Source organism: Phyllopteryx taeniolatus, chromosome 17 (genome assembly GCF_024500385.1).
Source record: "Phyllopteryx taeniolatus isolate TA_2022b chromosome 17, UOR_Ptae_1.2, whole genome shotgun sequence".
Taxonomy (NCBI): Eukaryota; Metazoa; Chordata; class Actinopteri; order Syngnathiformes; family Syngnathidae; genus Phyllopteryx; species Phyllopteryx taeniolatus.
The window spans coordinates 1,236,891-1,262,291 of NC_084518.1; the positions used below are offsets into that span (position 1 = coordinate 1,236,891).

At 47.4% G+C, this 25,401-nt stretch overlaps 2 protein-coding genes across 5 annotated transcripts in view; one reads left to right on the plus strand and one right to left on the minus strand.

The window, feature by feature from the left end:
• Positions 1-8,976, minus strand: part of npas2 (neuronal PAS domain protein 2) — a 39,262-nt gene extending 30,286 nt beyond the window's left edge. For all 3 annotated transcript variants that reach the window (XM_061752755.1, XM_061752752.1, XM_061752751.1), the window contains exon 1: positions 8,661-8,976. The gene's annotated coding sequence lies outside the window, so the exon portion shown is untranslated. The remainder of the gene's footprint in view (positions 1-8,660) is intronic.
• Positions 8,977-10,979: 2,003 nt separating this feature from the next.
• brwd3 (bromodomain and WD repeat domain containing 3) lies at positions 10,980-24,071 on the plus strand. Of its 2 annotated transcripts, none has more exons than XM_061752748.1 (40): positions 10,980-11,165; positions 11,323-11,381; positions 11,476-11,505; positions 11,677-11,736; positions 12,685-12,835; positions 12,965-13,063; positions 13,333-13,493; positions 13,611-13,832; positions 13,915-14,015; positions 14,084-14,154; positions 14,266-14,366; positions 14,481-14,521; positions 14,692-14,796; positions 14,883-15,033; positions 15,136-15,270; positions 15,371-15,499; positions 15,678-15,903; positions 15,995-16,132; positions 16,229-16,409; positions 16,523-16,616; positions 16,730-16,891; positions 17,364-17,437; positions 17,505-17,700; positions 17,793-17,903; positions 18,094-18,201; positions 18,439-18,563; positions 18,645-18,726; positions 18,805-18,917; positions 19,003-19,064; positions 19,745-19,900; positions 19,976-20,096; positions 20,173-20,298; positions 20,764-20,836; positions 20,922-20,975; positions 21,074-21,211; positions 21,291-21,443; positions 21,511-21,668; positions 21,841-21,929; positions 22,055-22,201; positions 23,195-24,071. In XM_061752748.1, exons 1-40 carry the CDS (start codon positions 11,132-11,134, stop codon positions 23,977-23,979), a joined length of 5,322 nt encoding a protein of 1,773 aa, XP_061608732.1. In that variant the 5' UTR covers positions 10,980-11,131; the 3' UTR covers positions 23,980-24,071. The 2 variants fall into 2 exon arrangements, with proteins under 2 accessions (XP_061608732.1, XP_061608733.1); XM_061752749.1 differs by having other exon boundaries at positions 17,517-17,700.
• The last annotated feature ends 1,330 nt before the right edge of the window (positions 24,072-25,401 follow it).

Sequence of the window (25,401 nt, forward strand, 5' to 3'; positions counted from 1 at the left end):
AGATGCGCAGTAATGATTGTAATTCGATTTTGTGTCTATTGAGGGAGGGGATCAGTATGCAGGGGTCTACTGTATCTGGCATACAATTTGTCTTAATGTTGTTGTTTTTTTTTCACAATTTAAAACAGTTCCTGGGTGTCTATGACATGCTTTTATAAAAAAAAAAAAAAAAAGTATATAACACAGTTTTGACACCATTTTCTTGTGTGGTTGAAATCGAGGCGTTTTTAGGGTCTCGTGCAAGAGAGCCAGCCCTCATCCCGCCCCGCATACTGCTGGGCCAGTCACCATGACGACCAGCGGGACGACGTTTTGACGTCTGGCTCCTCTCTTGCGGGAAGCAGAGCCCAGAATGAAGAGCATCGGAACTCCTGCGGGCAGCGGTTCGTACGCTATGCTTGTGCGCATGTGGCAAATGGAGACGAGACAAAAGCAGAAAACATCAACAAGTGTGCTTCGAATCAATGCAGCTCTGCTTACCTTTTGGCTCTGACATGCTAGCGTTTTGGCCGGCACTTGAAAGTGGCTCTTTCGCTCTTGAACTTCGCCCAGCCTCGCTGCCAAGTAGGGGTGGGGGTGGTTATCATGTAGAGTGACTAATTCAGTAATTCCACATCGTCAAACTTCGCTTTTAAATCGTAAATCTGTCTGCGATTCCTTTTGACACCAAATATTTTTGAGGATACCTTTACCCAAACGAAACACATCATGAATTGGTCGGCGGCTGCCTCATTTCAAGCACAGCAAATATTCTTCCATCAGATAAACGGATCTGGAAACGTCCTCAAGAGTACGGCGTACGCTTTGGACGGATCATCGCATTATTCCGGGCCTGTCGTTGCGCGCCCGCCGCTGGTCAGGGAAAGACACGCGGCGTGTGAGCAAATATGTGGGTCACGAGTGGAAAGGGCAGCGCCGCTTCATCGGCGGAGCAGCTCTCGCAAGCTCCCGTTTCGCTTCGGCTCGCCGGCGACGCAAGGATGACGACACGCTTCAAATAAGACGTAGAAGCGCCGCGCTAATAAACATGACAAGAAGTTTTTTTTAGACAAATTTACTGGCCAGCAATTGTGAAACCGCAAGCAGCCGCGCTCACCCGGCCCAGCGGCTCTCGAGTGAACTCAAGCAGCCTTTTGTAAGCGAGCCATGGAAAAAATGACTACGTCTTCATTCCCAACTCTTGCTCTTGCATTTTCCTTGTTATGAAACATTGCCTTCCTTCCATATTTCTAAGGAGCACAAGTCCCTTTTATTGAACGCAGCTCAGGAAAGGAAAAAGAAGTCTTCTCCTCAAGGTAGCCGGCAGACGCAAAGGGCTACGCTATGTACGGACGCGACTGCATTCGCACATGCATTCCGTTTCATTTTGCAAAAGACAAAAAGCTTGACAAATGATTTCCAAACCAAAAAAAGGGCCTCGCGTGTTTATGTAATGAACTTTCTCCGGCTGCAGACGTCATTCATTCTCAAGTGAGGGGCCTGCTCTCGAAGACAAATGATTGCGCATAGAATCAGAATGTGCCTGACCGGGAAAGTAGGTTAATAACATCTACATTTTTAATGACACACACACACACACACACACACAAGCGTCTGGATCGTTAGCACTCTGGAAAGAAGGAAAATAATCATACTGTCTCGTTTCCGCAGTCTCGGTCTTGACAAACGCTTTGAAGGTACTGTACTGTACGTACGTATGATATGTTGTTTGGAAGGCTGAGTGCGGTGTCCTTGAGCAAAGCGCTTCCAGGTCTGATACACGACAGCTCCGGAGAGGAAACCGGTGGACTCCAAGATGGTGAGAAATAAGATTCTCTGGTCTGATGAGACCAAGATAGAAATTGTTGGCCTTAATTCTAAGTGGCATGTGTGGAGGAAACCAGGCACTGCTCATCACCTGCCCAATACGGTCCCGACAGTGAAGCGCGGTGGTGGCAGCATCATGCTGGGGGGGTGTTTTGCAGCTGCAGGGACAGGGAGACCGGTTGCAATCGAAGGGAAGATGAATGCGGCCTAGTAAAGGGATATCCTGGACGAAAACCTTCTCCAGAGTGCTCAGAACCTCAGACCGGGCCGAAGGTTCATCTTCAAAAAAGACAATGACCCTAAGCACGCAGCTAAAATGGCTTCACAACAACTCCGTGACTGTTCTTGAATGGCCCAGCCAGAGCCCTGACTTAAACCCAATTGAGCTTCTCTGGAAAGACCTGAAAATGGCTGCCCACCAACATTTACCATCCAACCTGACAGAACTGGAGAGGATCTGCAAGGAGGAATGGCAGATGATCCCCAAATCCAGGTGTGGAAAAACCCTGTTGCATCATTCCCAAAAAGACTCCTGGATGTATGAGCTCAAGAGGGTGCGTCTACTAAAAATACTCTGGGTGATATTTCAGGTTTTCTTTTTGAATAAATCTGCACAAATGTGAGCAATTCCGTTTGTTTTGTGTCAATACGGGGTGCTGTGTGCGCATTCATTCATGTGGGGGAAAAAAATGAACTTCAATGATTTGAGCAAATAGCTGCAATATAAAAAAAAAAAGAGTGAAAGATTTAAGGGGGTCTGAATACTTTCCGGACCCACTGTATATCTTTGTTCCAGTCTCTACACCAGCGATGCAATTTCCTTTTTGAGGAAAGAGCTTGCTAAGTAGGTTACGTTCTAGGAAAAGTACAGGACTGGCAACTGTCTAAAGTAAATAAGAAAAAAATGGTGCAAACATTCTTCCATAGGCAGATTATGAATCATGCAGACAGCAAAATTCATTTGTGATTCATCAAGTGAAATCTCTTCATGACTAATCATGACTAATCCATGGAACAACTCGAAATTGGCATGACCAGCTGCACCCACAAGGCTGCTCAAAAGGAAATTACAGATTAGGTCATTGTTAGTAGAAGAAGAAGAAGAAGAACCACTTCTTATTCTTAGAATACTAACAGATTTTTAGAATAATATCAAACAATTCTATGAATTGATTTTTTTTACTTGGTGTTTCCCCCCCCCCCTTTTCTACCAATAAATAAAACATTCGCTTGGGTTTAAATAATATGCTTACAATATATGTCAAGTGAAACTGGTGTTTAAAACACAATATTGATTTTAGAAAAAACAAAAGGGAGACGCTGGAAATAATTGGAATGTGCGTAGCTCCCTGAACATAAACGAGCTGACAGGAAAGTTCATTTGATATCGTAAAATCATCTTGACTGCCGTGCAGGGTGATTCATTCGCAGTCCGCACTTTAAATGCTCTCGATAGGTGCTGCTGTTTGGATTAACAACAGAGTTCAAAAGTTATTGGGACATCCGCTATGTGTGAGGAAACGCGGCATACCCCGTTCGGTTTGCACTTGAAACACAAAAAACAAAACATAGCTATTGATGCGAAGAATAAAAAGCAAAAAAAGCCTCAAAGTTGAAGGTGACTTCGCTGACGTCAAAGAAACGAAGCGACCGTCATTTCAGCGTCAGACCCGACTTGCTTGTTTGTGGTCTCTTGCAGTGTTTTGTGTTGAAGTCCACGACGACGAGCCATGCCGTCACGGCACATGCGGCCAACGCCCCGAGCAGAAGATATGAGTCATAAATAGGTCACACACACACGGCCGAGCGGCCAGTGCGCCTCGTAAAACCACGTCTTCGGCCTTTCAATACAAAGTTTAGTGCCCCACCCGACCTGTAGTTGTGAATGAAAGGTAAAAGTGGTGTGACTCATACCGGTTCGAGACTCATACATGATTATGAGATCAATTCATCCCCCCCCCCCCCCAGCCCCCTGTGCCTTAAAGAACACAAACTGTAATTGACAGATTTGTTGTCCATGCTTCACGTCCAGATGCTTATCTAAAAGTAAAGCGACTTTATTCATGCCACAAATAATAAAAAGTGTATCAAAGAAAGATGAAATCTCCTTTTTCATGCCTCAGTGATTGAAGGCCCGGAGCGAGTGCGGACAATGACTGCGTGCTTTGGAGCAAGAGATCGGCGACGGCAGCATGGCCGATGACGTCTGTAGTGGAAGTTATATAACCCGAGCTGAACATTTGGTCTGTCATAGTTACAAGGTCACCGAGGGTGACACGAATACCAGTCATAGTCCCGAGAGTCATGTGCAACATAGTTCCGCTGCCCGAAAAAAAAAGAGGACTTTTGCAAAGAGAGACAACGGTGTGGTAAAATGTGGAGCGAGATCAACGTGGCGATAGTTTAGTGAGTCATTCACCGGCGTTTGTCTGATGGCCACACGTAGAACCCGGAATGATCTGCTGCCCACCGACCAGCCCGCGGAGCGCGGGTTACCCAACGCGGCACACAAGATACTGTACTTTCACAGTATCTTCTTGAAAAAGACACTAGCGTGCTCTTCAACCCGTTCGCAAGTTCACACGTGCGGTATGCGTTTGCTGCGCTCTTCAATTTTCACCGTGCAGCCCACGTTCTAGAATGGTCCTTTTTAAATCATAGTCTTAATAAATCGGAACGAATACTAGTAATAATCGGCATTCCCGAAAATGTGGGAAAATGCATCATACGGAAATCTTTCGCGACATATTTGAGACACTCCTCAGTGGCGTCGCTAGGCCAACCTTAGTGGCTTCAGCACCGCCAAGTAGCTCGCCACTAGTGGCTAGGCTAGTATATATAAGCCGCTAGCGGGCTCGCGGACTGGCGGCGGCGGCGGCGGCGCCGTCCAATTTTCCACATCCTTGCTCCGTGTGTAGCACGCAACAGAGTCATTTAAGGGAAAGTTAACTGTTGAGCCCGCGAGCTTGCAAGCTAAGCTTGAGTCTTTGATATTTCTATTTGTGTTTTTTGATCTGAGATATTACATTTATTGCTCTGCTGCCAATGTTCAATTTTATTTTGAAATAAAAGTCAAAAGGATATACTTGAATTATTACGCTCTCATATCATTATATCAGTGGCATTAATAAAAAAAAAACATCAACAATGCTATGGTTTATCGGGATACAGTATTTTTTTTGGGGGGGGGGGGGGGGGTGGGGAAATATATCCTAGAAAATGTGCTATTTGCTGAAGGCCTTTCTTGATGGACGACGTGTTGCACTTTTACTCTTCTACTTGTTGAGCTCATTGGGTCGCAATAGGTGCGACAACAAAAATACTTCCTACTTTTCAAAGCGTCCGCTCTGGTCCAAACAGTTTCCAACGAGCCTTTTCCGGTCGGGTCAACAATGGTTTTCCCCGGCAAGCGAGCGACAAAGGCTCTCGTTCATGTAGTTCTATAACCTTGTAAAGGTGCTCTTCTATATCCAGTTTCAGTGTGGTGTCAAAGCCATAAGGTAACCAGAGACTTGACTTAAAGGTCTGGGGCCATCGCTTGATGTTAACTGTTGACAGTACCACACTATATTGCATCTGAATTTAGAATGTCTTGTGCTATTATATACGTACTGAATATTTTATTCGACTGCAATTGGCTGGCAACAAGTCCAGGCTGCACCCCCACCTGGAATTGCGCAATAGAAATCGGATGGATGGATCCTGCATATTATAATGACACGTTTACTTCTGTCACCACATTCTATACAGTGAACCTGTAATTTTCCCATCCTCTATGACGAAGCCAGCGGTGGCGAATGCATCACGTTATTTACGGGCTTTCAACCGTCGCCACATGAGAAACGTCAGCCAGAAAATAGGCGTGGCGTTTTCCGGTCACTTTGGAATCTCCTTATCAGGGCAATATATTGTTTAGTAGCAGAAACATTGTTTAGAAGGAGGGCATGGAATTGAATTAAAGGGGAACATCATCTGATAAAGTCGCTCATATTGTTTTATTATTTTATTGATGGTGTAATTGGGATTCTTTGCATTACTTGGTTCAACCTTTGACCCTCAGTGGACATCAGTGAGTCTCCTCGATCGCTGACATAAATCGTCAAATCGGTTCACGTGACGACATCAGGTTTGCGCTGCGAGGGCCCGAAAGGGCTCCCCGACTACATTCCTCAATTTGCCTAATGACAAATTCCTCACGGTTCCTTTCATCTCGAGGCGATCACGCGCACATTTGCTGTGCCGTGTACCATCCAAGCAAAGGTCGCCGATGGAAACGTGTGGTATGCGTTTGCTGCTTCCTTCAATTTTCACCGTGCAGCCCACGTTCTAGAATTGTCCTTTTTAAATCATAGTCTTAATAAATCGGAACGACTACTAGTAATAATCGTAATTCTTGCCTGGCTCTTATGAAGGTTACAGATGTTATATAACCTGACGATAACAAGTTCCGATTTTGTTAACGTCGCTCCGTGATTGACGTATGTTACGCTATTCCCGAAAATGTGTGAAAACACAAGCGGCACAGCAGAACTGTAATGCCATCCATTTTGTGAGCCGCTTCTCCTCACGCGGGCCGCGGGCGTGCTGGAACCTATCCCAGCTGTCATCGGGCAGGAGGCGGGGTACACCCTCAACTGGTTGCCAGTCAATCGCAGGGCACATACAAACAAACAGCCATTCGCACTCACGGTCACACCTGCGGGCAATTTAGAGTTTCCAATTCATGCATGTTTTTTTTCTGGGATGTGGGAGGAAACCGGAGTGCCCGGAGAAAACCCACGCAGGCACGGGGGAGAACATGCAAACTCCGCACAGTTCCGAGGACCGGGGATCGAACCCCGGGCCTCGGAACTGTGAGGCTGACGCTCTAACCAGTCTTCCCCACTGTGCCGCCAACCGGAATGCATCATATATATATATATATATATATATTTGGTAGCATGTGTTTATGGCAAAGTTTGATTTTCCTAGCCGCCCTCGACAAATTGTGGTCATAATGTAGTGGCCGCTCGATGCCATTTGGAATGTTTGAAGTGAGCGCAGCACACAGTGAGTTTGCCTCCCGTGTCATTAGTCAAGCAGATTGGAGTCCGTTCCATGTGGGATGAATCAACATGGCCGCAACATTCAACACTCATCCTTACGTGGAGGCTGTGTTTCCTTAAAGAGACAGAGGGCCCGAACGAGCCCTTTTGCTGCGCCGCAGACCTCGGCCATTTGCGCATGCACAGTCACACTAAGCAGCTCGAGCAATATTCAGACTAGCGTTCAGTTTAAGCTTGCAGCACATGGCCCAGTAACCTACTTTCCCTCCACAACATGCTCTGTAACATCAGAGAGGAGGCTCTGTGCCAACGGTTAACTAACCCTCACCGCAGCATTCTTCTTTTCTGCCAAGAGATTTGGAAAGTCGGGCACAGGCTGCATATGGCAAAACACAATTGAACTCAACACAATTAAATGGCATCTCTTGGCTCCTGAGGTGCGCAAAAGTAGGACTATTAATAAAAGCATGCGCGGTTCCTGTTGCGGAAAAAACTACCCAAAAAGAAAATATAATAATAATAATAATAATAATAAACACTGTGAGTCAAGTTCAACATTCAGTTCTTTGCATTATTGACTTGTTTGTGTATTTTACGAGGTTGGCTATGGTTATGGAGTTGAACTTGTTGTGTTGCAGCGACGGGATCGCAGATAAGCAGCAGAAGGCGATGGCAGCGTCGCACGTCGTTTGCCAGCGTGATGTAAAAGGAGCATATGGCGCGGCCGAGGGCCAGCTCGGCCCGCTCAGCTGTCGGCGAGCGTCCTCTTCGTCGCCGTTCGCGGCTGCCGACCGACGCGTCGAGATGTTCGGCTATCTATGCCGGCGACGTGTAGCGACAAGCGGGCGGAACGATGACAGAAGGTACAATTCGCCTGCGTATGCACCTGCTGTCATTGTGACAACAGAATCGTAGCTTTGTATTCACCTAAACGGGCCCCGAGTTCACGTCGAATACATTTGTGATTAGAGAAATGATCATGACTATTTTAATATGCACAGTACACTTTTCATGACTTCTTTTATTTGTTGGGTAGTGTGTCGTGTGCTTTTTCCAATCGAAAATGTTTACCTTGGTATAATAATGCGAAATAGTCAGATACCCTGGCACTGTAAATTCTTGTGTCCCTAAAGCTAGCATTTTGTCCAAGCGTCGACATTAACTCATTCACCGCCAGCCTTCCCAGTTAACATGGATATTTGACTTCTAAAGCCGTCAATGGCAGTGAATGTGTTTTAAGGGTGGGCAACCCCTTTTCTTAATAAGTTTATGTCTAGTTTATTATTTGAGCATTTGTGGGTTCATCTTATTGGGATTTTTATAACAGTTTTGAGGATGTTTCTTTTTTTTGGGGGGGGGGGGGGGGGGGGGTCCCAGGACATACTTACACACCCCTGCTCTACATTATAATATTGACATTATAATCTTAATCTTGACATGATACTCTTAATCATGATTTTGGTTCAAATCGTTCCATTGCATTTTCATTTTGATTATTTTGATTCCATTTTTCATGAGTCAATCTTTAAACCATGTAGCTTAATTACTTCCTGGTGTCAGTCAATGATTCCACAGCAGATGATTTCAGGCAAATATGTCAAGTGCATTACACTTTCGGACAATATCACAATACCGATAAACATTTAAAAAAAAGTCATTGCAGCCATCTCAATGGTGGGGAAACAACTTTTCGTGTAATTTGGCACAAAACTGGGCAAAAATTCGAGTTCTGTATTTGGAAACAAGACTACATGACTAGTAGGAGTAAATGAATAAAGTGGAGTGAATAGTCACAAGGTGAATTCTTACCTGGCAGTGTGAAATGCAGGTCAGACGGAAACACACGCAGAAGCTGTTGAAGCGACAACACGAAACAGATGCTCTACATTCCAAAAAAGAAAAAAAGAGGGGCGAGAAAAAAAAAAGAAAAAGTTGCCAGAGCCGGAGCTGCCACTGACGTCTTGTGAGCCGCGTTCTTCCTTTAGATTGCGATCTCTCTTAATTTCCGAGCCGTTAAAACGCGCCCCACGCAGCTCCCGGCGTCGAACGGCTCGGGTGACTCAACGCAACGCAACGCAACGAGGCGGCTGCGAACGCAACGCTCGCATGAACTCGATTGAATGAACATTTGCTTGACTGCAGCCACTGTGCGGCCACAGCTTGGACACGCCCACTGCTTGGACACGCCCACTGCGCGACGTCGAGTCACAGAGAGAGAGAGAGAGTTCCATTTCCTACTGCAAATAGTACAAATAAAGCACAACTCCAACATTAGTCATTCATTCACAAGTTAGCAACACATTTTTCGAACCTTAGCTAGCAAGCGAAAACTGCCTTAGACTCTTTCGTGGTTCTTTTTTTTAAAATTATTTTTAAAAATAAAACAATAACAAATGCCGAATACCAAAGTGTAACTACCTATTTCCTTTTTATTAGAAATCGATTAAGCACAAGTACAGTAACTTTGTTTCCATGATAAACACATGTAGACATAGCGAGCTAATCGGACAGACAGATGCCGGTGTGCAATTATTTCAATTGTAATAATAATACAAAAATAGTCAAGTGTGATTGAAAAAAAAAAAAAAACTCAAACTGCAGGAGGCGGAAGGCATTTTAACAAACTTTTATTGGTTAAGACATTAAACACAAGTAAGTCTATTCCCACATGACAGACACATTTATAGACAAGCTAAAACACAAACAAAATTTGGCCTTGATTGAGGTTTCCAAGCCAGTAGTATATCAAATAAGTGACGTCATTGCATCTAGTATATGTACGCTGCTCGTGCATACATATCAGTTTGAAAATTTTTTTAAAAAACAGGCAATATAATGACATCGAAATATTAGGGTGCCAGTGTGCGCTTATGAAAGGCAATCCAGTCCATATTCACATAAGAGCTACATTGGCACGAACAAGTTAATGGGGGGGGGGGGGGGGGGGGGGGGGGGGGAAAATAAAAAGATAAAATAAATAAAAGTTTCTCGCAGCATTTTGTTACCTGCAAAATGGGCCCTCACTGGCAGTGGCGACAATTGGCCATCAAATAAGGACGGAGGGATGGATGACGCCATGTTTGTGTGACATACGTGCTGTTGGCATGAGTGTGGACTTTGCCTCTCATTGAAATCCAGTCCAGAATGAGTGGGAAGTTCCGGTGTGGCAAACGGGTGTGACCCGCAGAACCCGGAGCTCTCGACTGCAAGGTCGTCGCTAGCGTCTCAGCGAACGCGCCTCGACAAGTCAGACAAGCCGGCGCTTCACACTTCTTCTCGGGATGTTCTGATGTCCACGCCCGACCTACCTTACACTGCCCGGCGCAATTCCCAGAGAGCCCACAATTTCCTTTTTATGTGCACACGAGCACCACCCGAAGCGGTCGGTTGGCCTCCCGGCTAGAATGAATTCTGCACCATGATGGATGTGACCTGAGTCAGGCTCACTGAAGCATCTGAGGAATATTAAAAGTCTTCAGATATTCTGACAGGCACTCACCAAATCTGTGCCATAATGTCTTCCAGCCATCGCTTTTCTATAGCACTTGTCCCTCTAAACGCAAAGTTTCTTCTGAGATGATGATGATTTCTCTTATACGGACGTTTTATGAAATCTGTTTTATCCTTTTGTTTTGGAAAACTGAGCTCCGTAATTTTGTTACGCCGACTGGAAAGAGCTCAGAAAGCCAGCAGGCCACGCTCGTGTCTATCCAGAACTATAATGCCCAATAGGAATTTTCCTCGATGTCCACTCCAAAGCGAGTTTGAGCTTTTGCCCTCAGGCCGCCGTCGGTTTAGGTTTCATTTCTTTACCTAATGGCAAGTTAGCCCTTTCATTGCTCATTTTCTTATTGTTTCATTTTTAGTACGAGCTCTGGACTGAACACTGTTGGTGATATTGTGTTTTGTTTTCTTTCCTCACTGCTGATATTGCGTCTCTTGTCCTTTGTGTGCATCTGCTGCAAGACCGATTAGACTCTGTGATACTGAGCATGTGGTTTTTTTCGGCAGAAAACAAAGGCTAAAACGAGTTCCCGTTTTGACTATCTTCGATGTGCGTTGTCTGTATTCGTCATGTCGTTGCCATCGGAGCGGTGTTCGATGTCGCTGGGCGTCACTAGAGGGCGCTCGCACAAAGGGCCGGCCGCTGGCCCAGGGAGCAAAACTCGAGCGAGGAGGCCACTCGCTGACGTTAGCCCCATTAGCTACCAGTTAGCCCGGCGGCTAGCGAGCGAGCCAAAACATCAGTTTGTCTTAATGCCGCCCGTCCCCTCGCAGGCATGGCAGGGACACAGCGTTCGCACATCGAATGCGGTGAGTGCCACTCGCTCGCCGCCTTCCACCGGGAAACGTTTGCCACCGTCGGGCTTTTGCGTGCGAGCGAAGTAACGGAGCGCGAGAAACAAATCTGCCTTAGCATTAGCCTTAGCGGCTCAACGGTAGCAACGCTTGCCTGTGTCTTCCCTTGCAGAACTGTACTACCTCATCGCCAGGTTTCTGCAGTCCGGACCTTGTCAGAAGTCAGCAAAGGTAACGACTTTTACCGCGAACGGCTGTGCAGACTGGCCGAACGGAATGGAATGGGCTAGCAGCTAACGTCCACTCGGTGTGTGTCGGTTGTTAGGTTCTGCTGGAGGAGCTGGAAGAGTATGAGGTAGGTTCAACAGCAACTTTCTGCCTTTCATCTCGTCGGGGAACTCCGAGTTGGGCGTTTTGGAGGTCACAGTTCAGCTATTTCTTTCCCGGAGTTCCACAAAGGAACGCGTAGTCGAGAACGGACGCCATTGTCTTCGCGCTGCCTCTTAACGACTTGTTTTTACTTCAGTTGATCCCACAACGATGGACTTGGGACGGAAATAAATACAAACGCACCTTCCAAGATTGGGTGAGTTTGATTTTTATTCATTTATTATGTCATACTGTCGAGCGTATATTTTTTTTATTCGACAACCGCCTTTTGTGGATGTTATTGAATTTTCAAGGCAAACTTATCTCAACGGTGAAGTTTGGAACGAGATTAGAATTTGTACATTTATTTTAGTATCGTCCTCCTGATTAACAGCCACGGCTCGCTATTGTGTAGGGAAGTGGGAGGAGAAATAGTCGTTTGAGACGCTGTGATTGGTTTAACGTAGCTGTCAGTAATGACGTCAACCAACCGGAAGAGAACTAGTGACGCTTACTGGCTGCTCTCGAACCGCTCTTGTATCTAGGCTCAAACCTCGAAGAGGAAGGCTGGAAATGATATACAAAAATGTCATATACAACAAAACTATATCCGTACCGTGTTCAACATCAATTATATTCAATATTACAATACATCATATTTTTGTGACTCGGGAAAAACGTATTTAAAAAGGTAAATTAAGATTAGAATTGTAGGCATGGTTATAGCATGTTTGCTTTACATTCAGGGGATCAGGGTTGAAATCTAAGTTGCAATGCAAAAAAAAAAAAAAAAACATGCCTCTTGGTTTAATTGATGGTTGACTGGCGACTAGTCCACGGTGTACACCAACCAACCCCCCCCCCCCCACACACACACACACATGCCAGTCTCTCGCCCAAAGTCAGTTACCCGCAAAGCAAATCATAAGCCGTATAGAAATTTGACGGATAGCAATTTGTAATTGCAGTATGTTTCGCCTTTGAAAAGTATTTTTTTTAGACAGTATCGTTTTAATATGATACATAATCAAATGTGCAACGGTGAATATCAACAGCAGCTTTCGAAATACCCCGCTTGTTTGTGTACAACAGCTAGTTAAATGCCTCATAATGTAACCTGACTAAAAAAAATATTGCTGTTTGCTGTCTGTGTGTCTTGTTGCAGGTGATTTTGAATGAGCACATTCCTGCAGACTATCTGCTGCGCGTTTGTAAACGGATCGGCCCGCTCATCGAGAAGGAGATCCCACCGAGTGTTCCGGGAGTCCAAACACTTCTTGGCTTGGGAAGACAGTCTTTGCTTCGCACCACCAAAAGTAATTAGCAATCTCATGAAATGGATATAACCCTGACAAATGTGCTTGTAAACTAGTTTTTCCTTTGGCGTGTTTTGCAAAATGTAGTTTTGCTATCCATTTTCTCTAACCCGCATTTGTTGAATTTAGGTTGTAGTCACAAAGTATGCAGCGGCTCAGCTGTTGCTGCGCTCCACCGAGGACGGCCACCGGAACCTCCAGTCAACAATGGACATTCTGCCAATGTTGGTGTGTATTCCAACCCAAACATATTAGATGGATCTGTTCTCAATGCTTCCATAGCACAACAAAACACTTGAGGGTTTTCTTATTTGATGTTACAATGTTTGAAAGATTTGAATGGATTCTAATTTTTTTTAGAGCACAAATCCATTTCTTACTATTAGGTAGCCAGAGTTTTCAACATGGCATTATCTAAAAACCAAATGTATCTTACTATGGTTCATGTGCCTTTAAGTGTCGCTGCAATTTATTTCCTGATTGTCTTTTGTTTCAAGTGTCGATCATGGGCGCTCGGCAGACCACTGGCACGGTTCGTTTTGGCCAGGCACTGCCGTCTTCCGCCTACCAACACATGAGGATACACAAACGTATCCTGGGCCACCTTTCTGCAGTCTACTGCGTAGCCTTTGACCGCACCGGGCGACGAATATTTACAGTGAGTCGTGATTGATTGGCCACCGATGTCGCTCAAAGGAACTGTTGAAATGGCCATTTTCGCAAGTTTGGAAATTCGATGTGTATCTCCTGTCTGGTAAATGTGGTGTTGTTTTAGGGTTCAGATGACTGCCTTGTGAAAATCTGGGCCACAGATGACGGCCGGCTCCTCGCCACGCTGCGCGGCCACGCGGCAGAGATCTGCGACATGGCCGTCAACTACGAGAACTCTCTCCTCGCCTCCGCCAGCTGTGACAAAATCATCCGAGTGTGGTGCTTGCGGACCTGCGCGCCCGTCGGCGTGCTGCAAGCGCACGCTGCCTCAATCACATCCATTCAGGTGAGCACGACGCACATGCTTGTTAAAACAGAAAACATGTCGGAATCACGCCCGATCGACGCTATCTTCCCCGTTCCTTTAGTTCTGCCCTTCAGCCAGGGGCGCGACACGTTACCTGGCCTCGACGGGTGCAGATGGCATGGTGTGTTTCTGGAAGTGGCACTCTGTCAGCATGAAATTCAAGTAAGTAGTACAGGCACCTGTCAAGTTGTTCTTTGTATAGGAAATGTGTGTATGCTCGCAATCCACAGTGATCAGCCCGTCAAATTTGTTGAGCGGTCACGTCCTGGAGTGCAGGTCTCTAGTTCCTCCTTCAGTGGCGGTAAGCGTCCTCGGTGTGGAAAATGCCACCTCTCGCGTGCACTTATTCAAAGCTGATATTAGAATTGAGGAACATGTGTGTGTCATTTCATGGTGAGTGTCTTGTTGATAGGTGGAATGTTCATGGCTACGGGTGGAAGCGATCACATGGTCAGGGTTTACTACCTCGGCGCTGAAACCCCCATGAAGGTCTCCGAGTTGGACGCTCATACGGTGAGAAACACTGCAGCTACGTCATTGTGTGTCTCGTGTCATTGGACTGCATTTAAAAAAAAAAAAAAAAAAATCTTTTAAAGCTGTTAACATGTCACCGTTTTGGTTTTGTAGGATAAAGTTGTGGTCGTCCAGTTTTGCAATAATAGTGACAGGTAAGAATCTGGTCGTTATTCATTCACTCTACCAGTCAAAGGTCTGGACACACTTTCTTGTGCTATTGAATGAGAAACTGTGTCCAAACCTTTAATTGGTAGTTTATAAAGTCAAGTTGTTGTTGTTGTTGTTTTTTAATTGAGTATCTAACAGGTGTGTATGTGTGCAGTCTCAAGTTTGTGAGCGGCAGTCGTGATGGCACAGTGAGGATTTGGCATTACCAAAAACAAGAGTGGAAGAGCGTCGCTTTAGACATGGCTGCCAGGCTTCCAGGGTAAAAGATGCGATTGCGCCCGTGGTGGGCCGATGCAACGGTGGCTCACTTTGTGGTCCGTGACGGATGCCGACGTTTTCCGACAGGAGTTCTGTTGTCAACGGAGATGATAAAACCAAGCTGGTGGTGACCATGGTGGCTTGGGACCGCGCAGATCGCACCGTCATCACGGCGGTGTCCAACTATCAGCTCAAAGTGTGGAACACAAGTAGCGGAGAGCTGCTGCATGTTTTATCTGTGAGTGGTTTCAGTGGGCATCTCCATTCTGCTGCGCCCCGTTAGACATGAGGGTTGGCGAGGCCAGTCATGTGATAAACATCTCGGCTGTCTCTGTTTAAGGGTCACGACGATGAAGTGTTTGTGCTGGAGGCACACCCTTTTGACACGCGCATCGTGTTGTCGGCCGGCCATGACGGCAATGTTTACATCTGGGACCTGAACAAGGGAGTGAAGATTCGCAATTTCTTCAACATGGTAATCAAGCAACCACGGCTTGATTACTTGGAGCGATCTCTCTTTATTTGATGGCGTTTCCTAGTTCATAAAAATGTCGTTGTTTTTTTTTTTTGCGCAGATTGAAGGTCAAGGTCATGGGGCTATTTATGACTGCAAGTTCTCAGCTGATGGGCAGCATTTTGCCTGCACTGACTCTCACGGCCATTTGCTCATCTTTGGCTTCGGCTGCAGCGTGCAGTATGAGAAGGTACCCGAGCGTCTTCATATTTACAAACGAGTCACCCATTTGCCCCACAAAAGACATCCCAAATAATGAAACACTATTCATACCCGTTGTTGCACACAAGATTGGAAATCTTACCGAGGATTCTGTCGCTCTTTGAACCCCTCCTAAAGAACACAAATGCTCAATTCATCCTCTTCAGGTTCCTGAGCAGATGTTCTTCCACACGGATTACCGGCCTCTTATCCGAGACTCAAACAACTATGTCCTGGATGAGCAGACGCAGCAGGCGCCGCACCTCATGCCTCCCCCCTTCCTGGTGGATGTCGACGGGAATCCGCACCCGACACGCTACCAGCGCCTGGTGCCGGGGAGAGAGAATTGCAAAGACGATCAGCTCATACCTCAACTTGGATACATGACTAACAGTAAAACTTGCCCTCTTTTAACCGTTCATTGACGCGGACTCCGTTTAATCTCTGGAAAGAAAGCTGATAGAATTTGATCTTGTGCTCCAAGATGAAGGAGAGTTGGTCGAGCAGGTTCTTGGCCAGCAAACTGCAGAAAATGGAGAAAGCATTCTGGACAACCTCATCAGACAGTTGCAGAATCAGCAGGATGAGGATCAGAATGAACTTCAGGCCGTTGAAGTGGAAGGTATGTCTTGACTACTAAATTTGCAACGGTTGTGGCTGTAATTACGTGGTTCCTATTGTGCAATCTACCAGCTCATTTCTCAATTTCATTCGGCAGGTGATGATGCGGCAGAGGCGGTAGCGTCCTCTCCAGATGTGGCTCCTCGCAGGAGTGGGCAGGTGGACGGCATGTGGCAAATGCAGCACAATGCCCTGCGCAGTCAAGTGGCCACCGAGAGAGACTTGTTGGCCTGGAGCCGCCGAGTGGTGGTCAATGAATTGCCCCAAGGGATTTTTCAGTGAGACGGCAGCAAGGAATTTCATCAATTCTGGGGCGGGAGGGGGGGGGGGCTACCGAATAGAGTGAGAACTTGAATTATGACGACTAAATGTTATTGTATCTTTTCTTCAGTGCCATGGAGGAAAGCAGACGAGCTAAAAGTGATAGGGAATGTTCTCTATACAACGCAGAGAGGAGAAAGAAACCAGTAACTTGTCCACCCAAGGTTTGTGTACTTAACTGCCCCACGAATACAGTTTTACTGTAAACACAAAGTATTAACCGCTGATAGCAACATCATCTTTTTTTTGTTTCGTCCTTTCTCTCTGCACTTTGTAGGCCGAGTCTTTGACCACGCGCCTGCGCTCCTTGCGGCCGACAAAGAAAAAGCCGCAGCGCCACACGTACGAGACCCGCTCGGCTCAAGTGCGCCGGTCGCGGAACCGCGCTGCGCACGAACGTACCTCCAACGGGCATGCAGACTCCGACAGTGAAAGAGAAGTTGGTCCCCTTTATCTGAATTAAAAAAAGAAATAAATACAATGGTGTAGAAAGTAGACTTAATCCCCCAAAATGTCAAGTGATTTTATTGCACCATTGTTTAATCCGACAAATTCAAAGGAAATAATTGCCATGGAAATAATCTGTTTTGTTTCTTGACTACCGTACAAGTGAAACAAACCTACCAGTGGTAATATTAAAACAGGGGAGCATATTTCTGAAAAGGTTACTAACTACAGATTTCAATAAATTGGGCATTATTTCAGTACTTCAATTCAGATTCATGACACACAGAGGAAAATAGTTTTTACGTTGAAAATCATTGTGATGGTTTCTTATGTTATATTCAGATTGCAGAATTTCAGGTTTTCAATATTCTATTTAGGTTGAGCTCGAATATTCAGTTGGCAGTCGATCAGCGCTCTCTTGAAATGGTTCGTGTACTGATTCCTAACTGTGTTTCTTTCGCCAGCGATCTGAGCAGGCGGAGGCCAGCGGTGCATCGTCTGAAAGTGAAGCTCAGTGGCAGAGCGAGAGCAGCTCCAGGTGAGGCTCTTTGACCCACGCCGATGCGTTTCTTACCGCAGACGTAACGCCTGCGCTTCACGTCCAGCGACTCCTCCAGTGAGTATTCCGATTGGACCGCCGACGCCGGGATCAACCTGCAGCCCCCTAAGAGATCGAGCAGGAGGCCCGTCCGGCCCTCGGGTTACAGCAGCTCCGAGGAGGACGAAGGTGATGAGAAGGCAAAGGAGGAAAAGAAAAAGGAAAATGAAGAGAAGAAGAAAAAGCCCAAAGAGACCAAACAGGTGAGCTGCGCCCGCCTGCAGCAGCACCTGTCGCCACGTTGTAAATGTATTTGTGGACAACTTGGCTTGATGGCCACTGTTTATGCTTGCAGAAACCCACAACCTCTCTGGGTGGACTCGACGCAGAGGCGTGGCTGCCACCCTCATGGATCATGGAGACCATCCCGCATCGCTCCCCTTTCGTCCCGCAAATGGGAGATGAGGTGAGATGAGAAGCTCGGCTCCGCCCGCTTTTTCGACGTCGTAAACAAATAATGGTCAGCTCAAAACGCAACCCGTGCATAACAACATATTTATTTGGAAGACGAAAATCAAACCTAGACACAGACACGACATCGGCATTTTGTTTGGGCGACTGTGTCACTAATAGACGGAAGTCTTGTCTTCCTCCAGCTGGTCTACTTCAAACAGGGCCACCAGGCTTACGTCCGAGCGGTCCGAAGGGCCAAAGCCTACAGCGTCAACCCTCCGAAACAACCATGGAACAAACTCCAACTCAGGGTGCGGATCCCCATTAATATTGACTTTTTTTTTTGGGGAAAGTGAGCTGCAATTGTTTTTAACGATTGGAAAAATCATGGTCACGTTGAGTTAAGGAAGCTCGTCAGGTAGGTTGCAGATGTGGAATATGAATGCAGCGTGTGCAGATTGTCAGCAGCAATTTATTGACTTGGTCTCAGACGTGCTTCGGCGAAACACCGCTTTGTGTAAGTCGTGCTTGCCATTTCTCCGACCCAGGATCAGGAGTCTGTGAAGGTGGTCGGAATTAAGTACGAAGTGGGACCGCCCACTCTCTGCTGCCTGAAACTGGCTTTCTTAGACCCAATCTCAGGGAAGATGACCAATGACTCCTTCTCTTTAAAGTGAGTTTTTCTATAAAGTCAAGTAGGACTAGTCAGTTCCTCAAGTGGCTCAACCTCCTATATTTTCCATCGGCTTTAAAGGTACCACGACATGCCAGATGTCATAGATTTCCTGGTGCTGCAGCAGTTCTACAACGAGGCTAAAGAGCACAACTGGCAGCCAGGTAAGGCAGTGTGCGGCTCTCTGTCTTCGTTGACAAAATGGAGTGGTTGCTGACCTTTTCTCTCTCGGCTCACTACGGGTATGAGATTCCGCAGCATCATTGATGACGCTTGGTGGTTTGGCTTGGTGGAGGACCAGGAGCCTCTGCAATTGGACTATCCAGACAGCCTGTTTCAGTGTTTTGCTGTCAAGTAAGTGTCTCGACATGTTTGTGGTTTTCACAGTCGTGTTTCAGTACATCTTGGTCAAATAGGTTTCATCCTTTTGTCTCATCAGGTGGGACAACGGTGAGCGGGAGAAACTGAGTCCTTGGGACATGGAACCGATTCCTGAGGAAGGTTAGTTGCGTTAAACCAATTGGATTTGTCTAATTGGGCAAGTGTTTGCCAATCATTTTGGAGGCAAGCCGCGTGTTTTCCATTCGAAGAATCTCACGTCACGCCACCGACCAAAATGGTCAGGGTAAGAAGCATATTTGTTCAACACTGGAGCATTCGGCAGGAAAGGGGGCGATGGGAGCGATTTCACAACGCTAACTGCAGTAAACCGACCGACCGGTGGGGGAAAACAGCCAACGTGCCGCCTCCTGGTAGGCCACTAAGCAATGGCTTCCAAATATGGGCGGGCCCGCCGTGCCCCGCGGTCAACACCGTGAAAACTAAGCGCAGGCCTTGATTCTTGTTGTATGAATGGCAGCGGGCGCATATCCAGGTTAATCGTCCCTTTTGCTGGCTGGCGGAAAATGTCCATTTCATTGTTCTGCCGGTCGCCATACGTCGCTGGCGTAGATTCATTGACGAGATGCGGTATGTGTCGTAAAGAAATAATAACACTTCAGACCAATGAAGCCAAATTGTCAAATTGGCTCTCACGGCACACAGATGGTAATAATCAGCGAAAGAAAAGAAAAGTCAGCGTATGGAAACCAGACCGTTACACTCACAGATTGATTTTCACTTTTTGTACAATATACTGTGAAATTCACACATCTTCCGTCTTTGACACGTTCTGCTGTCAGCTCTGTTGCCCGATCACGTGGGCGACGGCGTGGAGGTGGCGGAGGAGGAGCTGGAAGCTCTGCTCTACGAGCCTCAGGAGGGAGAGTGGGGAGCGCACGCGCGCGACGAAGACTGCGAGAGAATCAGTCGCGGCATCGATCAGCTTCTTACGCTCGGTAAGTGTCGGAGGTGCCTGCAGTCGAAACTGCCGACTTTGCTGGTGTTGGATGTGTTTTTCTGTCTTTCCACAGATGTAGCCAAGCCGTTCGCGTCTCCTGTAAATCTCGACGAGTACCCTCTGTACTGCACCGTGGTGGCCTACCCCACGGACATCAGCACGATCCACAAACGACTGGAGAACCATTTCTACAGGTCGGACTGCGCACCCACGAGTACGAGCTACGATTCGGCCGCGTTGACGCCATTTTTTTTTTTTTTTCTATTTCAGGCGCATCTCCGCTCTGATGTGGGAGGTGCGCTACATTGAACACAACGCCCGCACGTTCAACGAACCCCAGAGCCCCATTGTGGCGGCGGCCAAAGTGGTGACGGACGTTCTCCTCCGCTACATCGGGTAACACGATGTAACACATTAGAATCGCTGGCAGCAACAACAACGCTGCCCGTTTATTTGTGCCTGTAATTAGCTTGTGCGCGGTCAGTTGTGCTCTTTATTTGTTGACTTAATGTCGTCGTTTACTGCACAAGCACACGGCTGTTGCTTGATTCATTGTTTCCCAACGTTCGCTGCAAGCCAGGGCGCATCGAACAATGTCAGAACAAGCGTAGGCACGCCACCAAACAAAAATGTCGCAAAAAGTATACGTTGCCGGCATCGGGCAGAAGCCTAGCATCTCCGAAACAACAACTTTTCCGGAAACCAAATGAACGCCATGTTTGTTGAGCCATCGACATTGCATGCTCAAAGAGAGCAGGCCGTTTTGAACAAGGTTGGCCAATCGTCCCCGACACTGGTTGGGCATCACTGGCTTGGTTGATAAGACACTGGGTCAACTATGCACCTCTTCCTTTGTTCCAGAGACCAAAGCTGCACAGACATCTTGAATCTTTATCATAGGCTGAAATTTGAGCTCAGCAGTGGAGAAGATGAGGTGACGTAGTTGGACTGGAGTCCAATTTTTCTGTCTCTGTTTTTTCGTGCAAGTGTTCATTTGGGCTTTCACGTGCTCCTCGCAGGCCGCGGAGGTCGACGTGGACTCAGACACTCCGGGGACATCTTCGGGACATCGGGTGAGAGACACGGCGGCGATTCATCGTCATTCTTCAAAACGTCGTCTCTCGTCGTAGAATTTGTCCGGTTTCACGGCGGGCGCCTTTCTCGATTCCAGGAAAGCAACTCAAAGAAGCGCGGCGTGGTTTTGGACGTGAGAGCGTGGCGAGGCCAGTGTCGAGAGCTGCTGCGTAAAATGATCTCCTCGCATGATTCTCAGCCTTTCAGGCAGCCGGTTGATCTCTTTGAGTATCCGGTAAAAAGAATCGGAACGAACATCTGCCGGCTCCTGACAAACGCCGCTTCACGCGAATCTCTGCCCTGCTTTTGCCCAGGACTACCGAGACATTATCGACACTCCCATGGATCTGGGTACGGTGTCAGAGACGCTCATCGCCGGCAATTACGAGAACCCGATGGAGTTTGCCAAAGACGTCCGCCTCATTTTCAGCAACTCCAAAGCGTATACACCGAACAAGAAATCCCAGGTAAAGCACTTGAACTCGCTGTTACCGAACCCCGCTGTGTTCTGAACGTTCTTGCTTTTCTCTTTAGATCTACACAATGACCCTCAGCCTGTCGGCCTTTTTCGAGAAAAGCATCATCTCCGTCATCTCCGACCACAAGTCGGCCATTCAGAACGAACGGCGGGCTCGGCAGAGAGAGAGTTACAGAAATCGCTTGCACAACGGAGGCAGCTCGCCGACTGTCGGGTACGGTGACCCCCGCCCGCCCCCCCCCCGCGGTTATTGGCGGTGCGGCATTTGCGAATTTTTGCTCACTCGGTGTTAGCCGGATCAAAGAAACAATTCGACCAAAGTCTACTTTTCACAGCATGCTCTTGCTTTGTTTTCTAAAACTGTACCTTGTTCTTCGATTGCGCAGCTCTAAAAAGAAGCACAAGTCAGATACGGCGTCACAGTCCAAACAATTCCAGACCTCAGCAAAGAGTCGCTCTCCGAGACCACATAACGGTACGAATGTATTTACAAGCGGCGCAGCACGGTTAGCATGCCTGCCTCACAGGGTCGGTCGGTGTGGATCAAAATGCGCAGTAATGCTTTTCAGTGCGCTGACTGGCTCCGTGTTGTTTCTTTAGCTCAGAAAAGCCGACTTGTAGCACAGGCGGAGGACGAGGGGGAGCGCGTCCAGCCTTCTTCTCCAAGTTCAGGGACCGCCAGCGACGACGGAAACCAGCAGCGGCAGCGCACGAAGCGCAGCCGAGCTACTCCGACCAAGAAGTCAGGTATCAGACGCCGGGGTGACGTAACGTAGTGAGCGGCAGCGGGACCGCCTGATTCCTCGCCGGCACTCGCTGACTAACAATCAAAACCAAACGTCAAAGGAGGATTTTATGACAATGGAATAATATTGACAAAAATAGTAACCACATGCCAGCAGCGGCACAGGGAAATGAAGGGAAATGAATTTCTGGCTCTGGGTCGACATCAAAATAGGATGGACTTGACTTTACAAATGTGCAAGTGCATCTCAATATTTAGAGTAATAAAAAATGAAATAACATTTGGAATAATAATGAATAAAAGAATTGTAAACTTAGCGGCATGGTTGACAACCGGTTGGCACGTCTGCCTCACAGTTCTGAGGACCGGGGTTCCAATCCCGGCCCCGCCTGTGTGGAGTTTGCATGTCCCCCCCCCCGTGCCTGCGTGGCTTTTCTCCGGGTACTTCGCTTTCCTCCCGCATCTCAAAAACATGCGTGCTAGGGTGATTGAAAACTCTAAATTGCCCGTAGGTGTGAATGCTTGTTTGTTTCTATGTGCCCTGCGATTGGCCGGCGACCGGTTCTGGGTGTACCCCGCCTCTCGCCCGAAGATAGCTGGGCTAGGCTCCGGCACGCCCGCGACCCGCGTGAGGAGAAGCGCTACAGGAAACGGATGGACGGATAAACTTGTGGACCAGTCATTTATTTCAATAGTTCCATTTGAACTAGTTCATAGTTCATTCTTTTATTTTTTGTTGGTAACACTGATGATTACAGCCAGCAACTAATGAAAATGCAAACATGACCATCTCAAGAACGTCGAACGTAACAATTCAAATGATTTTTGATGTAGATACAATACATTTAAACAGCGCCGTAGCGACTTGCGGCCCAGTTCGTGACTTTAACGACAGTGTTCCCGTCTGACGGCGGAACGCTGCCGTCGTCTACGGTTGAAATTGTCCGGTCGCCGACCGCCAACAGCTGTTGACGCTGCCCAACTGTGTGCATCAGGACTCCCGCCGCAGCAGCGCCAAGGTGCGGCCGCGCCTCCGTCCGGCGACGACGAGTCCGGGTCCGACAGCTCGTCGTCCGAGTCGGCCTCCGCGTCGTCGCCGTCGTCTTCCTCCTCCTGTTCCTCCTCCTCCTCCTCGTCGTCGTCGTCGTCGTCCGAGAGCGACGGCGGCTCGACCTACGAGGCGGAGAAGTACGTGGAGGGCGGAGATCACGACTACAGCAAAGCGCCCGGCCTTTCGCTGCGGATCTCCTTGAAGGACAAGACGGTCACCTCAGGGAAGAGGAAGCGCAAAGAAGGAGATGAAGACAGTGCGAAGGGTGCCAAGAAAGCACGAGTGCAGCAGCTCGTACAGGTGGAGGAGGAAGAGGAGGAGGAGGAAGAAGAAGAAGAGGAGGAGGAGGAGGAAGAAGAGGAGGAGGAGGTAGAATTAGAGCAGCAAATACAACTGCGAACTCTAAGACCTGAGGTAGAGGAAGATGAAGAAGAGGAGGAGGAGGAGCTGGAAGAAGAGGAGGAACCAGATGAGGAGGAGGACGACGACGACGGGCCGCCGACAGCGGCGGTCGCGGTCGCCGCCAAAGGCTCAGGAAGCGGCGCGTGCAACGAGCGTCATCAGGTGAACACTCGCCGGCGAGGCCGCAGGGCGGCCTCGGCGCGCCCGGACGACGAGTCCGACGACGACGACGACGACCCGCTCAACCTGGGCCGGTCCCGCTCGGGGCGCGTACGCCGCATGACCGAGAAAGCTCGCGTCAGCCACCTCATGGGCTGGGGCCACTGACCCTCAAGAAAACAAGGAAATACACTGCAGGGATTTTTCTTCTTCTTTTTTTTGTACAGGTGTGTAAATAATAAATGTATATGTATAAATAATGTGTTTTTTTTTTTTGTTTGTTTGTTTGTTTTTTTTTGTTTTTTTTAAACATTAGTGCTAACGATATGTTGCCAAGGGGGGTTTTGTCACCCCGGCCGACAGCTGCTGGCCATCGCGGCCCTCCTCCCTCGCGGGACTCCTCACCTCGGCCTTACTGCTCCTCTTCCGCCAATGCTCGTCTTCATCACGCGCTTCCCACGCAACGCTCGTGTCGTCACTGGCCACCAAAGAAAAGAGCGACGGAAGGAAGCGGGGATTTGAATACACGGTGCTGGTTTCTTCCCAAACTCTCGCGCCGTCCGGATGAGCTTTTTAACCGGCCGGTCGTTCCTCGGTTGGAAAAAAGATCGGGTGACCCGGCCGCCTCACAATTTCCGACAACTGTAAATACGACGTCTTCCCTGGCTCCCCTTTAATGGCATTGATTGTTTTTTGAGTTAGAATTAGTTTTTGTGTCTGCGTCCTATTTGTACAGTCCCTCGACAGACGAAGTGCGTCCCGATGATCTCTCGCGGTGATATTTTTCCATTCGATTTGACTTGGCTTGCTGTGTCATGCATACTGACTCCAACGTGACATGTTTTGCACATTTGATCTTCTCCATGTGGCAGCTTAGGAATGACGTTAGTAGAGAGAGATAATAGGTTTGAAATTGTCATCCACCAATGCTTCACCACCGTTTTGTCATTTCTCGGGATGTCGCTAATAATTAGGGTGGTTGTCGTCTGTCCGACTGGATTCACAACGTGCTCGCTGTTTACATTGTGCTATCGTGAGTTGGGAAACACATCAGCCAGCCTTTTACAAGTTTGTTTTGTTTTGTTTTGTTTGTTCCTCCCCCCCGTCAGAGACGCAGAAGCATTAACTGGTGTCTACAAAATGATATTTTTAAATTTATGAAGTAGATGAATTTGTCTGGTCTCTTAATCATCACAATACTGAGGGTGGATCCACTAAACGGGTTTTTTTTTTTAATTTTTTTTTTTTATACACGCTGTTTTGAATTTTTGTTTTAAATAAAAGATAACAATTTCTTACAATGGCCTTTGGTGTTTGTGTTATAGCCTCTGTTAAAGAAGTACGCGCGTTTGTCGTTATTTAGTTTGCGTGCCACTTCTTGTCCAATTCAATCATGGATGCTTTAATGAATGTAAGCAGACAATTTCCTTGATCAACTGGGGGAAATGAATCCTTTATTCAATATTTTAGATGAGTAAAGTGTGCTTTTTCACCAATGTTTTTTTTTAAGAACCCAGCTAGCATAGCTGACTTGTTTTTCAGGTGACAAGCAATTTGAGGCGGAATCGCGTTTTGCACTCCATTTTGCTT